A 15,884-nucleotide genomic window follows, 5' to 3' on the forward strand; every position below is an offset into this window, starting at 1 on the left:
CCTGCTGCTCAGCTTGCACCCTGCCGGGCACCCACTGAAGGCATCACGCCCCCAGGGGCGCTCAGCCTCTGATCCCAGCTCACACACAGGCAGGTGTACATGTCCAGAGTCCTGACTCTGGAACCATCCACTCAGCAGACTGTGAGTCAGCCCCAGGCTTTGGGAACAAAACGGAAAATAAGAGGTTTGCCCTCAAGGAGTTCACCAGTATGCCATACCCTGCTCTCCACTGGCTCTGCTGTCTTCCTCACTTGGGTAGGAACGCTAGACACACCTTTCCAGAATGTCATCATTTCTCTCTCCCAACCAAGAATTACTTCACTGGAACAGTTACACCAACAAGGGACTTTCCCCTCTCCCCACCCTGACCAAGAGAACTGAAAAAGAAATGGAATGATTACTTTATTACTTACACATCTCCTATATATTACCAGGTACTTCAGATATATTATTTTCTCTAATCCTCACAACAACAATCCTGCAAGGTGGAATTATCCCCATTACACAGATGAGGGAAAAATGGAAGCTCACACAGAGAGGGAGTCGGTTTAAACCAAGGCTGTCTGCCTGCAAAGTCTGTGCTCTGTCTACAGCCCTAGGCTGCCTGTCGGCTCACCTGCCACCCTGCGGACTCCAGCCCCCTCTGTCAGCTGTATTTTGTTCTTTTTTGTGTTTAGATTCCCTGCAATCTTATTGTTTGTGCTGGTCCCAGAAGAAGCCAACCTCTCTTCCAGTCCAGTGATAGCAGCAGTAGCAACATCCTAGGCACTGCCTCTGATTCTTTGATTAGCTTGTCTTAATTACAACCAGGCTGGAGCAATTCCAGTATAAAGTATCTGGTGTTGCAAAGCACCCAGGTTTCCTGTTACATTTTCTCACTCCCTCTCTGACTCCAGCCCCCTTCCTCCCCCCCCACCCCCGCCCACCCCCCTCTGCTGGCTGGCCGCCCACCTCCTCTGCTGTCCTTGGTTCTGCCTTCTTGCACATCACATTCGGGCCTGCAAGGCAGCGCTTCAAACAGCCACCCCAGGCAGCTGAGCCAGCCAGTCTAGCTTAATCCAGAAAACAGTGCTTGAGTTTCTGCTGAGTGCCAGGCACCGCTCGGGGTGCTGCAAATAAGCAGGAAACAAAAGGAAAACGCAGGGGCCTTGCCCTTCAGAAGCTGAGATTCAGAGGCTGGGAGAGGGATGTTCACAGAACAGACACCACTCACTCAAAGCAGACAGCAATGGGGTTGTAATAGAGCCCTGAGATATCGGGCTGTGATGACCTAAAAGGGTGAGATGGAGGGGGTGAGAGGGAGGCTCAAGAGGGAAGGGATAGATGTGTATTTATAGCTGATTGATACTGGTGTATAGCAGAAGCTAACACAGCCCTGTAAAGCACTTATACTCCAATTTTACAATATCCTTAAAATAAATAAATAAATAAAAATTAAAATATCCTTAAAAATAAACTATGGGGGCTGGAGGGAACTTGGTTTTCTGTTTTAACTGCTTCATTTCACAGATGGGGGACCTAAAGATGGGGGCAATTATTTGAACTAATGATATTAGATAATATCAACTAACACTTCTAAAACCCCTACTAGGAGCTAAGTGTTATTCTAAGTGCTATACACATATCAACTTCTTTAACCCTCAGCCCCAACAACCCCAAGATGCCATTGCCCTTCCCATTTTAAAAATGAGAAAGATGAGGCATGGAGGGTTAAGCACCTTATCTGGGGTCACACAGCTAATAAGTAGAAGGCTGCACTGAATTCAGATAGCCAGGCTCTACACGGTCACTTTAACCTACAGACTGAGTCTACCTGTGGAAGTAACGAGAAAGCTTTTTGAAGGAATTACTCACAGGCCTGGTTGTAAAACCAGTGAACCTTGGTTACCAACAGTCAATCAGAAGAAACATCAATTGATCAGAGGCTTGGGAGTTCCTGAGTGCCATGAAACACAAGGAGGGAAAGCAGTGGGCCAAGCCGCCCCATGCCCCCCACCCCGCCCCACGTCTTCAAAGAAAGAGCCAGGCAAGAGGAAAGAACTCGGTGCAAAGGACTGACTCAAGAGCCAGGAGCAGCGCAATCCTCATCCCCTCCTAGGTTCAGCTTTCTGCACATGATGCCCTCAACCTGTAAGATCTTTAATTTCCCCCAAAATGCCTCTTCCTGAAGCAGAGAGGCTAGCTCTGGTACCGTTTCAGATGGTCAATAATATGAATAGAAATTTTAGAAAAAGGGCTTCTAGCAAAGCCTTAGTCAACTAAATACTTCCATTTCCCAGAATCTCCCCCAACATACACACACACGCATGTTGGCCTTTGCTTAACCAAGAGTCCTCCAGTTTTGCCTGTGAGTTTCAGAATAAACGCAGTTATCAGGACACAAATTACTTACCAATCACCGCCAGATTATGCTCTGAGCCACAGGAGATCTGTAAAAAGAAATAAAATAAGTTATATTATAGATATAAATAGAAAATTTATTTAAGCCATTATGTTTTATGATCAGAGTTATTTTTAAGGGTATTAACATCCATTTTTGAGCAAGTTTTAGGAAGTAGAAAGGGGCCCAATGAACAAAAGACTATAATTACAATACACTCACAACTCCATAAAAAGAAAGTGAAAAAATAGAAAAATATTGAATGGAAATACACCACCATGCTAATGTATTTGCTTGTACGCAGAGACCATAAGTGATTTTTTTTTAATCCTTTATTCTTTATACTTTTTTCTGTATTTTTCAACTTTCTATAATGGGCATGTGTTACTGTAAAAAAAAAAAAGAAAGAAAGAAAATATAAGGCAATACAAATGACAGTTTTGAAAAACTGAGCTAAAAAGTTCATCACTCTGGCCTGGAATGATAAAATGAGTGAAGAATTCAGTGGAAACAGACTTGCCCAAGGGAAGACGCTTGACTTCTGCCCATCTGCTCACTCTCCCTTCTACCTTCCAGCCACACAAACCACCTGCAGCTCTCTGAACACATGCTCTGTCACACCTCCGGGCCTTCACACATGCTGCTCCTCCGCTCTGCAGGCCCTCTCCTGAGCTGCCTACCTCGAAAACTTCTTTTCATCCTTTAAAATTTCAAAGCATCCAGACACTCCCTTGCTACTGATTCTAGCTGACTGAAGCACTCCTTCCATTAGGCAATGTATATGTATCCCCACTGCAGCAATCATTCTGTCGTTTACATTTTTTCCCATTTCCTCACTAGACTGTGTGTGTCTTGAAGACAGCGCTATCTCTCATTCCCCTCTGCACTACTACACAGATGGACTGCACAAGACCTGGGGCTCAGAGAAAATAAATGAAAGAACAAATACCTAAGAGGCAATCATTTGGGTTCTGAATCCAGTGCTGCACCCAGTGAAAGCTATTTCTTGCCTCTCAGTCTCCGCACGTCCCAAATGCTACCAGAAGGAAGTGATTGGGAAAATAAGAGCATAAATTGTCCCCCAGATACTAATTAAAAGGAACTCTACACTCTGGAGAAGATCCTGTGACCTTTATTGTGATGCTTACTTTAGCTCCTGGCAAGAAAAAGGGCTTCAGGTACTTATGGAATGTCAACTGGAAGAGCCCTGGAGATCACCTAGTCCAATCTTTTGCATGACGTGGAGAAAACGGGCTTAAGAAGAGGAAATATAACTTGCATCAGATGCCAGTGGAAGTGTGTGTGTGTGTGTCTAAATTAAGACTAGAGCCTCTCTGATTCCCTCATTCTCACACTCTCCTGGTGCTGTACCTTCTTACTCTTTCCCAGTGAAAAACCACTTGGCAGTGAAATTCAAGGGTAACTAGCACAGGCCCCTGACAGTCAAGGTAACAGGCTCAAAAGACATTTGAGTATGGCAGGCCTGGTGGCTCAGCTGATAAAGAATCTGCCTGCAATGCAGGAGACCTGGGCTCGATCCCTGGGTTGGGAAGATCACCTGATGAAGGGAAAGGCTACCCACTCCAGCATTCTAGCCTGGAGAAGTCCATGGACTAAGTCCATGGAGTCACAAAGAGTTGGGCATGACTGAGCGACTTTCACTTCACTTCAAGTGATAAGAGGCAGCCAGGCTTCTCAGGCTTTTTCCTTTGTAAAACTTATGGGTCCAGGATCTTAGTTTCCTCAGGGTAGAGGGCTACCCATGTTTAGTTGGATTCCCTGACACTGTCTAGCAAGAAGTACCTCGATATTAAATATTTCCAGGGTGACTAGTCTCTGAGCTCCTCTGAGGCAGGTTCTGTATCTGATTTATCTGAGGGGTCCCCCTTGGCCTCACCCAGGCCATACACACAGCACAAGTTCATCATATGCTTCCTGGTTACTGAAGCTGGTTCCCTAGGTTTTGTCACAGGAAGCTACTTAGATTGAAGAATTAGGAACAAACTTAGATGTCTAACAATAGGAGAATTCTATGTTAGTTACAGTAGAGCCATCTGATGACTTGGAAATTATTATGCAGCCTTGGAAAACAATGCTTACAGTAAAGGAAAATACCTGTGATATCCTATGAACTGAAAAACCACATAAAAATTATATATGTAATATGATCTCAACTCTATAATAAAACATGAATAAAAGACTGGAAGGAGTTATTCCAAAAATTTAATAGTGATAGCCTCTGGGTTAAGGATAAGGGTAAGGATAAGGTAAGGATAAGAATAAAGATAAGAGGGGCATTATGAATATGAGTATGACCACGCCAAAGCCTTTGACTGTGTGGATCACAATAAACTGTGGAAAATTCTGAAAGAGATGGGAATAGCAGACCACCTGACCTTATTGAGAAATCTGTATGCAGGTCAGCAAGCAATAGTTAAAACTGGACATGGAACAACAGACTGGTTTCAAATCAGGAAAGGAGTACATCAAGGCTGTTTATTGTCACCCTGCTTATTTAACCTATATGCAGAGTACATCATGAGAAATGTTGGGCTGGATGAAGCACAAGCTGGAATCAAGACTGCCGGGAGAAATATCAATAACCTCAGATATGTAGATGACACCACCCTTATGGCAGAAAATGAGAAGAACTAAAGAGCCTCTTGATGAAAGTGAAAGAGGAGAGTGAAAAAGTTGGCTTAAAGCTCAACATTCAGAAAACTAAGATCATGGTATCCAGTCCCATCACTTCATGGCAGATAGATGGGGAAACAGTGGAAACAGTGGCTGACTTTATTTTTTGGGCTCCAAAATCACTGCAGATGATGACTGCAGCCATGAAATTAAAAGATGCTTGATCCTTGGAAGAAAAGCTATGACCAACCTATTCAGCATATTAAAAAGCAGAGACATTACTTTGCCAACAAAGGCCCATCTCATCAAGGCTATGGTTTTTCCAATAGTCATGTATGGATGTGAGAGTTGGACTATAAAGAAAGCTGAGCACCAAAGAACTGATGCTTTTGAACTGTGGTGTTGGAGAAGACTCTTAAGAGTCCCTTGGACTGCAAGGAGATCCAACCAGTCCATCCTAAAGGAAATCAGTCCTGAGTGTTCATTGGAAGGACTGATGTTGAAGCTGAAACTCCAATACTTTGGCCACCTGATGCGAAGAGCGGAGTTAAGGGTTGAAAAGACCCTGATGCTGGGAAAGACTGAAGGTGGGAGAAGGGGACAACAGAGGATGAGATGTTTGGATGGCATCACCGACTCAATGGACATGAGTTTGGGTAAACTCTGGGGGTTGGTGATGGACAGGGAGGCCTGGCGTGCTGTGGTCCGTGCGGTCACAGAGAGTCGGACACAACTGAGCGGCTGAACTGATGAGTATGGTTTTCCCTTTGTCTTCTTCTGTGCTCTTTAAATTTTGTACACAATTTTAATAATCAGAAAAATTATCTAGTAAAAATAAGAAAAATAAATATAATGCAGTTCCCACCACAGAAGAGTAAAAAAAAAAAAAAAAGACTCTTGGCTATAAAATAAATATGCTATAAAATCTGACATGTTCTGAAGTAGTAGGGATAAAAAATTTGAAGGAAATAATTAACTAAATTATAAAGGTAGTTGTATCATGGTAGTAAGATTATTAAGAGCTTTTTTCTTCTAATTCTCTATTTTTCAAACATTCTTTAAATGTTCAAAATTAAAGCCACCATACATTGGGGACTCATATTTGTCAGGTGTCATGCCAAGATACTTTATAAACACTATCTCACCTTACCCATAACAGTAATCTTTTAGGTAGGTTTGACTTTGCTCATTTCAGAGAGAAGAGAACTGTGGTTCATATATATTCATAACTTCCTAGCTTGCTAAGTGGCAGTCATAGAACTAAAAGCCAGGTTTGTCTATCTCCAAGCTCATGTTCTATACTGCCAGGTTACACTACCTTTATTTTTTTTTTAAATGAAGTTATTTCATTTTATAAATGCAGGCAGAAAGGTCCTGCCTCTGACTGCCAGGGCTCACCCCGGGGCTGCGGGCTGCAGATCTGAGCAGCCTTGAAGACCAGGGGCTTCCAGAAACAAGTCACTGACAAACGCCAGCATCAGGCAGCAGATGCTGCCGTGAATTAATGAGCGAGACAGTGATGAATGGATTTTGTCAAGGCAATGTAGTGCTTGAAGCTCAAAGCTCCCTGATGTTTCTTGCTGTCTGCGCATTGGCGCAGAGGTCAGGAGACTGAACACCACAGGCCACAAAACCCCAGTGCTACACTCCTTCAACAAGACTATGTCAATGACCATTTGCTTCACATTGCCTCTGTCAGCATCTACCCACTGCCCAGCTTTCTAGAAGACTCTGTTAACAATGGCAGTGTGCCCAGGAGAAAGAGATTCAGGGTCAGAACCAGGTGAATGCTAAGTCATCTGCTTTCTGGCTCTCAGACCTTCAGCAAGGTACTTAGCCCCCAGAGCCTCAGCGTTCTCAGGAGTACAGGGGGAAAAATGTATCCTCCCATCTGCCTGACAGAATTGCTAGAGGACAAATGATACAGTCCATCCCCCGACCGCCATGAGTCTCATCTTCCTTACATGTAACCCTGCACATGTCACGCCCCTATAGAAAACCCGCCACAGGATTTCAGCATTGGAAGGGCAAAGTCTACAGCACACGGCACGGCTAACAAGGTCCTCACAAGTAGGCCCCTGTTTACCTCTCCGGCCTCACTTTTCCCCCTTGCAACTCATGAACTCTCAACCCCAAGTAACATATTCCTTTTTCCCCATTCACACTGGTTACATTTTCTGTAAGAATATCACACAATTTCAGACTTTTACACATGTTATTCTCCTTGACTCGACTTCCCTTTCTCCTACTCTCCATCTAGCAAAATCCTTTATGATAGTTTACATTGAGTCTGTATGCTCAGTCGTGTCCGACTCTTTGCAACCCCATGGACTGTAGTCTGCCAGGCTCCTTTGTCCATGGGATTTCCCAGACAAGAATACTGGAGTGGGTTGCCATTTCCTCCTCCAGGAGATCTTCCCAATCCAGGGACTTCCCAATCCTGTGTCTCTTACGTCTCCTGCATCGGCAGGTGGGTTCTTTACCACTAGTGCCACATTACCTCCTGGTAAAGCCTTCTCTGACTTCTCAAAGTAGAGCCAGCTGCTTGACCCTGGCTACTCCCACAGCACCACAAACCGTGGCCCTTACCACAAGATGTTTACTTATGAACTGCGCGTGTGTTAAGCACCTCTGTCTCTCACAGATCCAGCAGGGTGCCTGCCCAGTAATGTTTCTGCCACATTGCCCTAGCACAGGGCATGAAGGGGCCCAGACAAAGATAACGGGCCCAGAGATGTGAGATGATCCCAAAACAAGTGTGATTAGTGCTGTGGATATGCCAGCCCAAATGCAGAAAGGCACTGAGATGCACCATGAAGGCAGGAAGGGAAAGGTATTAGAAGGATAGACAGGAGAGATGAGGGAGGGTGTCAAGAGCACAGGGCTGTTCCAGGGTGGGTTTCAGCTTGCTGGTTGGGGCCTTCAGGATTCAGGCGGCACACACCCCCAACAGTGAGGAGTGGGGGACAGAGGAGTTTATGGAAAGTTGTCCTGTCACTCAGTCCAAACACTAGAGGGGTCTACTCTGCTCAGGCAACTCAGCCTGAGGAGGCAGAGCTGCAGAAAACAATTTCCAAAGCCTCAGCTGCCATGGGGACAAGATCTCCTAGGACCCCTCCTGTGGAGCTGGACTCCATCAGTTCTCATGAAGGAGGCTGCAACTCCCCCAGGGCGGGATCCCACTAAATACAGTTGAACAGGGATGAGCTGGGGCAAGAACTGACTGGTAGAGGACACCCACCCAGTAGATGCTAAAACATTAATGGGCTAAGTAAAGGAATAACTAAAAGTGTAAGTAAAAATTAGATGACTGTGAAAATATTTGCCAAATGTTGAATATGAGTACTTTAGTTTCCACAGTCACACATTGTACCATTTCTAAAAACTGCTGACTGGCCCTTATTGAGTGCTAATGGCCAAGAACCTGGCTAACTGCTTTGCCTATATTATTTCATTTAAACTGAAACCGAATCTAAAATTCTTTTGTTACAACCGCTTTACAAATGAGGCAATTGGGGTTCAGAGAGGTGAGGTAACTGATCAGTGTCTTACAGCTGGTGGAGGTGCTGGATTCTGTGCTCATTCTCCTTCAACCGTTCTGTCCTGTTAACTATCTAAACCCTTCCTAGTGCCACATAGCATGTTCTCACATCTGGCAACCCTGTGTCAATTTTCAAGGGATCTTATGCTGGGAGAGCCCCAGATTTACAAGGCTCAAACATCTGCCTGGGGTTACGAGTATCTACCTCTGTTAGATCTAGATTTACCTCGATCAAGGGCTGTTCCAGGGCTTTCTCTCAGGGGACATGGCTGTAAAATGGCAACAAAGATTTGTGGAAGATATCGGGGAACGCCACCAGGTTGCTCCACTCCGCACACTTTGATCAGGGAAACCAGAGTAGGGCGGGGTGCGACCAGGACACAGGGAAAGAAGCACTGAGATTCCAATGGGGGAAACCAGGCAGAGGCCAGACCAACCCCAGGGCTGGTCCCCGTCACCATCCAGGGTCCATCCTCAGCGCGAGGACCTCCCAACAGCGAGGCGGCAGCTCAGGGACCACCCTGGCGCGCAGCGGCGTGACGGGCCTACTGATTGGTTCTGCCTCACGCCAATGGGCCTGGGCGCCGGCCGATGCCATGGCAACAAGGCGCACGTGTGGACGCACGTGACGGCGGGCGGGCGGGGCCTCCACTCCGTAGAGTTCTCTGCGGAAGGAGAGCTTCGGCGGTACGCCCCGCACCGCACGTTCTTGGCCAGCGCCGCCCGGTCCGGAGAAGGAACAGACTGGCAAGCAGTTCCAGAACGGCAGCCCCGCGCCGGCTGGGATTAACAGGTTAACAGGGAAGGGAATGGGCGCCTCAGCGCAGCCTTTGCTAAATTCTGCCCTAACCCAGCTACCATCTGCATACAACTCAAGGAAGACAAACCAGAATTTCCAAACCTGTTAGAAAAGCAGGCTGGGAGGCTGGGCATGTTTTACAGCAAACTGCAGTCCTGTCAGTCAAAGGCGTTTTACCACTAGGCTCAGAAAAAGCTTCAAAGGAGGTCCTTGGTGACAGTAGAGCGGCAGCGCGGTTGCTTGTTTCTGGAAGCACCTACCCTTACAAAGACATCTCTTAACTCCCTTTGTGGGGGCGTCAACTTTTGACTGAAGCCTAGATGTCAAAGGAGGCCAAAAAAATAAGACCTCTGGGACCAGATGTTTCAGCTTGTCGTCCACCTCAAAATCCAGGAAAGGAAGAACGCATTCACCCTGCAAAGCCTATTTTTCTTTGTTTTTTAAATAGATTTACTATTTTTTTTCTTTTGAACTTTTTGTTTTGTATCAGGATACAGCTGACCAACAATGTTGTGATAGTTTCAGGTGAACAGCGAAGGGACTCGGCCATCCATATACATGTATCCATTCTCCCTCCTTTTGCACAATCTATACCTAAGAATAGGCCACCTAATACAAAGAACTGACTCATTGGACAAGACCCTGGTGCTGGGAAATATTGAAGGCAGGAGGAGAAGGGGACGACAAAGGATGAGATGGTTGGATGGCATCACCATCTTGATGGACATGAGTTCGAGCAAGCTCTGGGAGTTGGTGATGGACAGGGAAGCCTGGGGTCCTGCAGTCCATGGGGTCACAAAGAGTCGGACACGACTGAACGACTGAACTGACTGACTGATACCTAAGAAAAGGAACCCTAAACTAGGTCCACTTTATTCTCAAATGGAGAGGTTGGAGTAGGGAGGAAGAGAACTAAAATTTGTTAAGTGCCTGGATGCCAAACATGTGATATTATGGAATTTCACTTTACTTGAAAAGCTGCATCCTCCCAGCTACTATTGGAAGTGGGGATCAATCTTCTAACAGGTCAGCAAACACACTCAGAGAAGTTAAATAAGTCACAGTGGGCTATTTACCAGGTGAGCCTTGATCCAAAGCCTGTGAGCTTTACCTGCTACACATCCTGCCCCTCTTTTTCTGGTACCAGACTGCCCCAGGCATTAAGGCTCAAACTCTCAAGTGACTAACAGTCTCTGACTCCTTTATCTCTCTCCTACGCTGTCTCAAGAGCCTGTTAATTCTGCCTTCTCCATGTTTTGATTTTTTTAGCTGCTACCATCTTAGTTCAGTCCTTTCCACTCCAACTTGGAAGCTTTTGAGAGCTGCCTCTCAAGCTCTCTTTTCGCCATCCTATCATGATCTGATTTAAAAAGAAGTTTCTTTAAGTTTTCATGTTCTCAAAGCCTCCAACTTCCTACCACACTTGATCTCTCACTCCTTTCCTACATAAACCCACTAACCCAGCAACGCTAGTCTCTTCTCTGTCCCTGGGAAAATCTCTGTGTTTTCCCTCTTTTGCACCATTATTTGCACCATTCTCCCTTCTCCATACCATTCTGAACCTACCAACTTTACAAGGCCCAGTTCAAAACTCACTGCCTGGAGGAAGTCTCCCAGATCATCTCAGCCCTTAAAAGACCTGTCTTCTCTCAAACCCTACCACTTGCCTAGATTAACGTTGGCTTTTGTCAAACCTCCTTTCTACTATTAATAATTAGGGTGTGGAGGTAGGGCATATCTCCCTAGGCAGTGTAGGGTAGTGGGAAGAGCTTGGAACCAGAAGATCTGGATTTTGAGTCCTTGCACTGCCACCTCCTTGTCATAGGACCTTGGGCAAATCTCTTCACCTCTCTGGATTTCAGTTCCCTCAACTTTAGGATGGGATGGTAACAAACAAGTGAATCTCATACATCCTAAAACCCTTTCACACCCCATCCCAACTTCTACAGAATAGAATTCACTTTGAGTTTGACTCTGTTCTGCAGACATCTCTCCAAAACATATAAAATATATAATTTGAGAACATGTAAAAGGAAACTATAAGTACTTGGAACTGGCATATGTTCACTATGAACAGTTCATTTCCTTTTTTCAACAGTTACTTACTGCCAGATAAGGAGAAGACTTGAGAAATGTCTAGTTAATTAGAATATAATATACACAATTAAACTAGCCAGCCAGCCACTCAGAATGCTTGCTTTTCCCATAGTGCACTCAAAGAAAATTCCTTTCTCCTAAGTTGCTATGTCGATACTATGTGCACTTGTGGTGTAATTGGTGTGAATGGGCTATCGGTGGATACCTGTACAAAGAAGGTTAATGCATAGACTGGCCACAGTCTGTGAAGTGGCTTAATGTGAAAATTCTGCCTGAAAAAGGTTGTACAGTATAAGTCGTCTCGTTGGTAGCTGGAGCAGTAGCTGCAAAAATAGGCACAAGAAAGGTTAATATAAAGAGGACCTACAGTCAGAAGAGTCAGAAGCAACAGGAGCAAACTAAAGAAGAGTAGCTAAGTCATTGGAATGTAAGATTTCTAGATCCTACTGCTGACAGTGCAAGAAAGTCAAATTTTTGAGCTACCTTGTGTTTTAAGTGACTTTCCCGTTGTTCTTTTATAAGGCATTTTCTTCACCTGTTTCCAGTACTTATGCCCATCCTTATAATACTAAAGTAACCTGAGAGTATCTCTGATCCTTACAGACTAAAAGTGCCCAACACAACAGCGCATCTGAATTTCAGTAAAGGCAACACCAGGAAGTTACTTGTGCCCATGAAAACAGGATACAACCACGTGAACTGAGCAGCTAACCTCAGAGACAGGTAATTAACAGATTCAGGCCAGCATGCTTCTCAAAAAAACTGAACCCTTTCCCTAACAGCCAAGATGGGCTGAAATTTATAAAGACTGCCAATACCAAATGCTGATGAGGATGTGGAACAACTGAAACTCTCTTACATGGCTGGCAGGAGTATAAACTCAACTGCACTGAAAAATTGTTTAGCAGTATCTGCTAAAGGTAAATACACACAGACACACACACCAGGAGACTCAAGTACCCAAAATAAATGATTACTTACTTCCATCAAAAGACATGTATAAGAATGTTCACAGCTGCTTTATTCATAATAAATAAAAACATAAAATTACCCAAATATTCATCATCAATAGAATGAATAAAGTATAGTATAAGCAGAATACTTTATAACTTTGGGGGGATAAAAACCCTACTGCTATTCAAAACATAGATAAATCTTCACGAATAATGGTGAACAAAAGACACCAGACACAGAAGAGTAAATATTGTAAGACACTTATCTACATGAAGCTCAAAAACAGGCAAATTTACTTCAAATAAATAATATAATTGTTCTGAAGAGGGAAAAAAGAACCAGTCCTAGTAACTTTTAAGCCCAGTACTTTGACTAAACAAATTCTGTTTAAAAACAAAAAGAACTGTTCAAAATACCCTTACTCTACTTAGTGGGTTCATTTTTTTTTTTGCATTTATTTTTATTAGTTGGAGGCTAATTACTTTACAATATTGTAGTGGTTTTTGTCATACATTGACATGAATCAGCCATGGATTTACATGTATTCCCCATCCCGATCCCCCCTCCAACCTCCCTCTCCACCCGATCCCTCTGGGTCTTCCCAGTGCACGAGGCCCGAGCACTTGTCTCATGCATCCAACCTGGGCTGGTGATCTGTTTCACCCTACATAACATACATGTTTTGATGCTGTTCTCTCTAAACATCCCACCCTCACCTTCTCCCACAGAGTCCAAAAGTCTGTTCTGTACATCTGTGTCTTTTTTTCTGTTTTGCATATAGGGTTATTGTTACCATCTTTCTAAATTTCATATATATGCGTTAGTATACTGTATTGGTCTTTATCTTTATGGCTTACTTTACTCTGTATAATGGGCTCCAGTTTCATCCATCTCATTAGAACTGATTCAAATGAATTCTTTTTAATGGCTGAGTAATATTCCATGGTGTATATGGACCACCTAAGCAACCTAGATGCCCATCGGCAGACGAATGGATAAGGAAGTGGGTTCATTTTTTCCCATAGCAGTATTTTGTATATATTTTAGGACTGTGCAGATGTAATATATGAATGTTCTTGGGAGCTGGAGTTTTCACTGTAGATAAAGAAAATACAAATAGGTAATGAGAGAGGGCTAAGAGGAACTCTGTGGATATAAGGTTAGAATTAGAGATAGCAGTATGAACTCACAGTTTTCTACATGTACACACACAGAGGTTGAGTTAAACCAATATGAAATTGTCTAGAAGCAATGACACCCCAGCAGCAATGAGGCCACTTGATGTACCAATTTTGGTTTTTTAATACTGTTTAAGAAGAATCAGAGCTCCCTGAAGGAATGGCTGATTCCAGGGTTGAGACAGGGAAAGAACAATTTGAGCCTGGAACATCTATTTGTGCCAAGAAGAAAGGAAGTGATCAAAGAATGATAGGGATATGTCAAAAGGATAGAGAAGCTTGAAGGATCTCCCACTGGCTAAATCAGGGAAAATTGGGGCATCAAAATGAATAATGATAATGTATTATAACTCATTAAATACAAGAAAAATCCTAAGTATATACTATACTTATGAATAATAAATAAATAAGGGAGCAAGGAAAGCTCTCCCTTATAGTAAAATAGAAAAAATTATAAATGCAAAAGTAATAATTATTTTTTTAATCAAGAAAATAATTTTGCAATATAATGGTGAATTCAGGCAAGAAACATTAATAGATGTTTAAAACTACTGGGCCAAAGTATGAAGAGGAACAGGATATTTACATAGTCTCACTTCACAGTCTCACATAGTATTACTTCACAGATTACTTCTTAATTACAAAGAAAGGAGAAATGGTAGCTTTATAGTAAAGGAGGCAGACGTCACCTCACTGACAATGGCATAAATCAATATCAGTTGCCTCTTCATGAGATACATTAAAGAAACATCACTTATTTAATATTCCTGCTGAAAGTGCCTAATGAAATCAAATCATGAGGAAAAATCAGATAGAACCAAATTGAGGGTCATTATACAAAACAACTGTCCTGTGCTCTTAAAAGAAAAAATCAATGTCATAAAAGATAAGAAAAGCTATTTCAGATTAAAGGAAGCGAAAAGACATGACAGCTAAATGCAATATATGATCCTGGACTGGATCCTACATCAAAGTGAAAAATTGCCATAAAAGATGTCATTGAGACAACTGGAGAAATATGAAGATGCTCTGTAGATTAGACAACAGTGTTATATCAATGTTAAACTTTTAGAAAAGAGAGAGAGAGACAGAGACATACATAAATGCACACAAACGTGGTAAAATGTTAAAGCATGCTGTGTCTGGGTGAAGGATTGGAGAGTTCTTTATTCTTGCAACTTTTCTATAAACTTGATATTATTTCAAAATAAAAAGTTTAAAAATGTAAATAAGCAAAACTAATCTATGGTGGAAGTGTAGAGCAGTGGTAATCTTGGGGTAGGTGTATCTGAGAAAGGGCATGAGGGATGCTTTGCTGAGGTGCTGAGGTGCCTAATTTGGGTGATTACATAGGTATTTACAAATGGAAAGTTTCATTGAGTTGAACACTTAAGGTCTGCATATTTTACTGCGTTTAAGTTATACTTCAATCAAAACAAACAAACAAGAAAATGAGAAAAGTAAGGTAAAAAGTAGGCTTCCCAGGTGGCTCGATGGTAATGAATCCACCTGGTAACGCAGGAGACACAGGTTCAATCCCTGGGTTGAGAAGATCCCCTGGAGAAGGAAATGGCAACTCACTCCAGTATTCTTACCTGGGAAATCCCATGGACAGAGGAGCCTGGCTGGGCTATAGTCCATGGGGTTGCAAAGTGTCGGACACGTCTGAGTGAGCACACACACACACACAAAGCAATAAAGCAGAGCCTTCCTTCCTGAAGCATTCAGTCCAAAAGTCGAAGGAAGGAAGGAAGGTGGCTAAGGAGGGGAGTGGACGATGGGAGCCCACGTGAGGCAAGCGGCTCAGCAGGGTTGGCAGCAGCCCGGGGAGCTCAAAGCCTGGCTCGACAGCAGTGGCCTGGTAGGCCGCGGGACCCCGGGCAAGGAATAGCCTAGCAGGACTGTGGGCAGTGCACTGGTTTCATACAGGGGAACTGATCAAAGAAGTAAAAGCAGTGAAAACAGATGAGAAAGTTGAGGCTCATGGAGATTAAGAACCTAGTCCTAAATCTGAAACTTGTTAAATTACCTGAGCTTGGGCCTAGGGGTTACACCTCTAATCCTTCGTTTCTTCAGTGTATATCCTAATACCTGCATCACAGGATTGCAGAGATTCCATAAGATCAAGTACACCAAAGAATCCAATCCCATTCCTGATACTGGGTTGGCCAAGAAATTTGTGCAGGTTTCCTATAAGATGTTATGGAAAAACCTGCATGAATTTTTTTTTGCCAACTCAATACTTAGACATAGTTCAATAAATGTTACCTCCATCTCCTGTGATATCCCAACTCTTTTTAT

The 15,884-nt window shown here is 43.5% G+C and overlaps 1 protein-coding gene across 4 annotated transcripts in view; it reads right to left on the minus strand.

Annotated features, from left to right (window-relative positions):
* The window catches only part of SERGEF (secretion regulating guanine nucleotide exchange factor), a 232,265-nt gene that overhangs the window by 86,229 nt on the left and 130,152 nt on the right, over positions 1-15,884 (minus strand). For all 4 annotated transcript variants that reach the window (XM_065944493.1, XM_065944492.1, XM_065944491.1 and 1 more), the window contains one exon: positions 2,393-2,429. In XM_065944493.1, coding sequence (XP_065800565.1) covers positions 2,393-2,429 — 37 coding nt within the window. The remainder of the gene's footprint in view (positions 1-2,392; positions 2,430-15,884) is intronic.

The sequence above is a fragment of the Muntiacus reevesi genome, chromosome 9, assembly GCF_963930625.1.
Source record: "Muntiacus reevesi chromosome 9, mMunRee1.1, whole genome shotgun sequence".
Lineage (NCBI taxonomy): Eukaryota > Metazoa > Chordata > Mammalia > Artiodactyla > Cervidae > Muntiacus > Muntiacus reevesi.